Below are 3945 nucleotides of genomic sequence, written 5' to 3'. Positions count from 1 at the left end.
TAATCTGGACAAGTGATTAACCACTTGATTCTCTGTTCCTTTTCGATCTTGGATCTCCAAGTCAAATTCCTGCAAGAGGAGGACCCAACGAATCAGCCTCGACTTGGCGTCTTTCTTTTCAAACAAGTATCTGATAGCTGAATGATCTATGTAGACGATGACTTTGGTTCCCACTAGATAAGATCTGAACTTGTCAAATGCCCACACCATTGCGAGCAACTCTTTTTTAGTAACAGCATAATTCATCTGGGCTGGATTCAGGGTTTTGCTCGCGTAATAAATGGAGTGAAAGATTTTATTCCTCCTTTTCCCCAGAACAACTCCGATTGCTATGTCACTCGCGTCGCACATCAAATCAAATGGTTGCGCCCAATCTGAGGCAATGATATTGATGCAGTCACCAATCCTCCCTTTAGCTCCTCAAATGCTTTCAGATAGGCATCATCAAACTTGAAGGGGATATCTTTCTCAAGAAGCCTGCACAAAGGAGAAGAAATTTTTGAAAAATCGTTAATGAAACGACGATAAAAACCTGCATGGCCCAAGAAACCGCGAATGCCTTTGACGGGGGTCGGTGGGGATAATTCGCCTCCGCCTTTGCTTTGTCCACCTGCAAACTATTTTTGGACACCTTGTGCCCCAAGATTATACCCTCACGTACCATGAAATGGCAGTTTTCCCAGTTTAGCACCAAGTTCGTCTCTTTACACCTAGCAAGCACTTTATCAAGGTTCATTAAACGATTATCAAAAGAACACCCAAACACAGAAAAATCATCCATGAACACTTCCATAAATCTTTCAACCATGTCAGTAAAAATAGCCATCATACACCTTTAAAAAGTTGCAGGTGCATTATAGAGACCAAATGGTATTCTCTTGAACGCATACGTGCCGTAGGGACACGTAAATATGGTCTTCTCTTGGTCCCCTAGGGCTATAGCAATCGGATTATACCCCGAATAGCCATCTAGGAAACAGTAGTATTCCTGTCCAGCTAATCTATCAAGCATTTGGTCAATAAAGGGGAGGGGAAAGTGGTCCTTTCGGGTGGCCTTGTTCAATTTTCTATAATCTATACAAATTCTCTACCCAGTGACAGTTCTTATGGGAATCAAGTCATTATTTTCATTAACCACTACAGTCATCCCCCCTTTCTTAGGAACACATTACGGGGCTTACCCATTTGCTATCAGAGATTAGAAATACAACACTTGCATCAAGCCACTTAATCACTTCTTTTCTTACCACCTCTTTCATGATTGGATTTGGGCGGAGTTGTTGCTCTACACTTGGCTTGTGTCCGTCCTCCATGAGGATTTTATGCATGCAATAAGCTAGACTAATGCCTCTAATGTCAGACATCATCCACTCAATTGCTCGCTTATGCTCACATAGCACTATCAACAGCTTTTCTTCCTGAAATTTAGATAAGTCAGAAGAAACAATAACATGTAAAGTGTTAGAACCACCCAAATAAGCATATTGAAGGTGAGGGAGCAAGGGTTTAAGTCCCAAATTTGGAGCTTCTTCAATCGACGGCTTTGGAGGAGCCCCACTTGGCTTATTAGGGGCTCAAAGGGGTTTAATCCTCGCATGTAAGCACATCATGTATCTAGGATATGTACAATCTCCTCAACCTCATCATCAATCTCCAAGCTATCGAACAACATGAGAGCTTTCTCTAGAGAATCGTCTAGATATACACTCGTTTCAAGAAGTTGCTCATCCACCTCCACAACATATATCATAGAGAGCTCCTCATAATGGGGAATTTGGATCGCCTTGTAAACATTAAAAACTGCTTCCTCGTTGTCCACCCTCATAATCATTTTTCCCTCTCTCACTTTAATAATTACATCACCAGTATCCAAGAGAGGTCGTCCCAATATGATTGGAACTTGTTCATCAGCCTCATAATCTAGGATAATGAAGTCCACTAGGAAGATGAACTTCCCAATTTGCAGCAACACATCTTCAATCACTCCTTCAGGGTATGCTATGGATCTATCCGCTAGTTGCAACATCACAGTGGTTGGTCTTGGAGCTCCCAAACCTAATTTCTTGAACAAGGACAAGGGCATCAGATTTATTCTCTCCCCTAAATCACAAAGAGCACGACCCACATTGATATTTCCAATTCGCACAGGGATGGTGAAGCTGCCAGGATCCTTAAGCTTTTGAGGAAGCTTGTTTTGGACTCGTGAAGTGCACTCCTCAGTAAGTGCGACTGTCTCGAATTCAGTCAATCTCCTCTTGTGAGCCACTATATCCTTGATGTACTTAGCATACTTTGGAATTTCACGAAGTACATCTACCAATGGAATATTCAATTGAACCTGGCTCAACATAGAGAGAAATTTGTTGAACATGCCATCGCCATTCTTCTTCTGCAATCTTTGGGGAAAGGTGGTGGTGACTTTGCAACATTCTCCGGCTCTAAACTTGCATCATCTTTCTTTGACTCATGTGTTGCTTTAGCAATCAGTTCTCCTTCAGGTATAGGCTTGTCCTTTCTCTTCTTTGGCACTTCCTCTAATTCCCTCCTGTTTCTGAGTGTAACTGTATTAACTTGAGGGTTCTTCTCTGTATCACTAAGAAGAGCACCTGCAGGCTTAGTATTTTGATTTGACACCAATTGCCTCATTTGCCTCTCAAGATTTCTGAAGTCGGTCCTGAGTTGTTGATTGTCAAGCAACAAATTCTTCAACAAGTCATTCGTACTCTCTTCTATTTGTTGGGGTGGCTTCTGAGGTTGATTAAAATTTCCTTGGGGCCTATAATGATTCTGAGTCGGCTAATTTCCACCCAATGAGAAGTTAGGATGTAAGTGTTCCCATATTGTGCATGCTGATTCATAGTAGGTAGACCTCAGCTCCGTTGCCTCACATAGTGATAGATTCAGGATTCGTGGGGCACATGTCATCACCACATAGTTCGCAGCAAGTAGATATTTGTTGTACATATTACATCTGTTTTGTTTGGTGCATTGTCATTCTATTCGTCTGATTTGCCAATTTTGCTATATCAGCTCTCATGGTTGAGAAGTCATCAAGCTCAATTACACTGGTTGCTTTCTGTTTAATTGCTCTTCGTGAGTCCCCATCTCCTTGCCAATTATGATCATTGGCAGTGAAGTTATTTATCCAGAGTTGGATTTCACTATATGGCCTCGCCATGCAACTACCCCCACAAGCTGAATCAAGATTCATCTTTGATGTCTCGTCTAGCCCATACAAAAGTATGACCCAACACCTCATCGGTATAACAATGATGCAGGCAGTCTTTGAGTAGCTTCTTGTATCTTTCCCAAGCTTGACGAAGTGTCTCGCCATCCTATTGTTGGAACCCAAGAATCTGGCTACTCAGCGACTTTGTCTTCTAAGTGGGAAAAACTTGATTAAGAATTTCCTTGTCAGATCATCCCAAGTGTGGATTGAGTTCACGGGCTCCTTTTGAAACCATTCCTTAGCTTCCCCCAGCAGTGAAAAGGGGAATAGTGTCAGCCTGACGTAGTCCTTGGAAACATTCGGATAATTATAAGTGTTTATAATTTCTAGGAAGTTCTAAATGTGCCTCTACGGGTCTTCATGAGATAGACCAACATATTTCCCTGTGGACTGAATCAGTTGTACCATGTACTGTTTGAGTTCAAACTAACCGGTGATATCAGGCTTCACAATAGTTGAGTCATATTGGCAAGATTGGGCCTTGCAGCTTCTATCACCAGACGCTCTTCATTACCTGCCATCTCTATTGACTGTGGTTGAACTACGATGTCCAACTCTCTTTCTATTCTAGTTCTAGCTTCGACTTCCCTCCTCACTTTGTGAAGTGTTCTTTCAATTTCAGGATCAAGAGGAAGGAGGTTGTTTGCGCTTCTACTCCTCCGCATTCAAGAGAAGAGCATGCGCTAACACAACCAAGGCAAACTAAAAATTAAAAG

At 42.0% G+C, this 3945-nt stretch overlaps 1 protein-coding gene across 1 annotated transcript; it reads right to left on the bottom strand.

The window, feature by feature from the left end:
* Positions 1–350: 350 nt before the first annotated feature.
* On the bottom strand, positions 351–3334 carry LOC109241796. The gene is made up of 5 exons (XM_019408578.1): positions 2970–3334; positions 2374–2674; positions 1628–2176; positions 1363–1418; positions 351–477 (listed from the first exon to the last, which is right to left on the bottom strand). Exons 1-5 carry the CDS (start codon positions 3332–3334, stop codon positions 351–353), a joined length of 1398 nt encoding a protein of 465 aa, XP_019264123.1.
* Positions 3335–3945: the final 611 nt, after the last annotated feature.

The sequence above is a fragment of the Nicotiana attenuata genome, unplaced genomic scaffold, assembly GCF_001879085.1.
Source record: "Nicotiana attenuata strain UT unplaced genomic scaffold, NIATTr2, whole genome shotgun sequence".
NCBI classification, from domain to species: Eukaryota; Viridiplantae; Streptophyta; class Magnoliopsida; order Solanales; family Solanaceae; genus Nicotiana; species Nicotiana attenuata.
This window is presented reverse-complemented; position numbering and strand designations above follow the sequence as displayed.

Bases quoted from the DNA above. Each gene is read 5' to 3' on its own strand.
- LOC109241796 (XM_019408578.1), bottom strand. From the start codon at position 3,334: ATGGCGAGACACTTCGTCAAGCTTGGGAAAGATACAAGAAGCTACTCA. The intron at 1,419-1,627 runs GTACATATCCTA...TCTAAATTTCAG, and splicing joins ATGATGAGGTTGAGGAGATT to GAAGAAAAGCTGTTGATAGT. The intron at 478-1,362 runs GTCTGACATTAG...TCCTTTGTGCAG, and splicing joins CGAGCAATTGAGTGGATGAT to GCTTCTTGAGAAAGATATCC.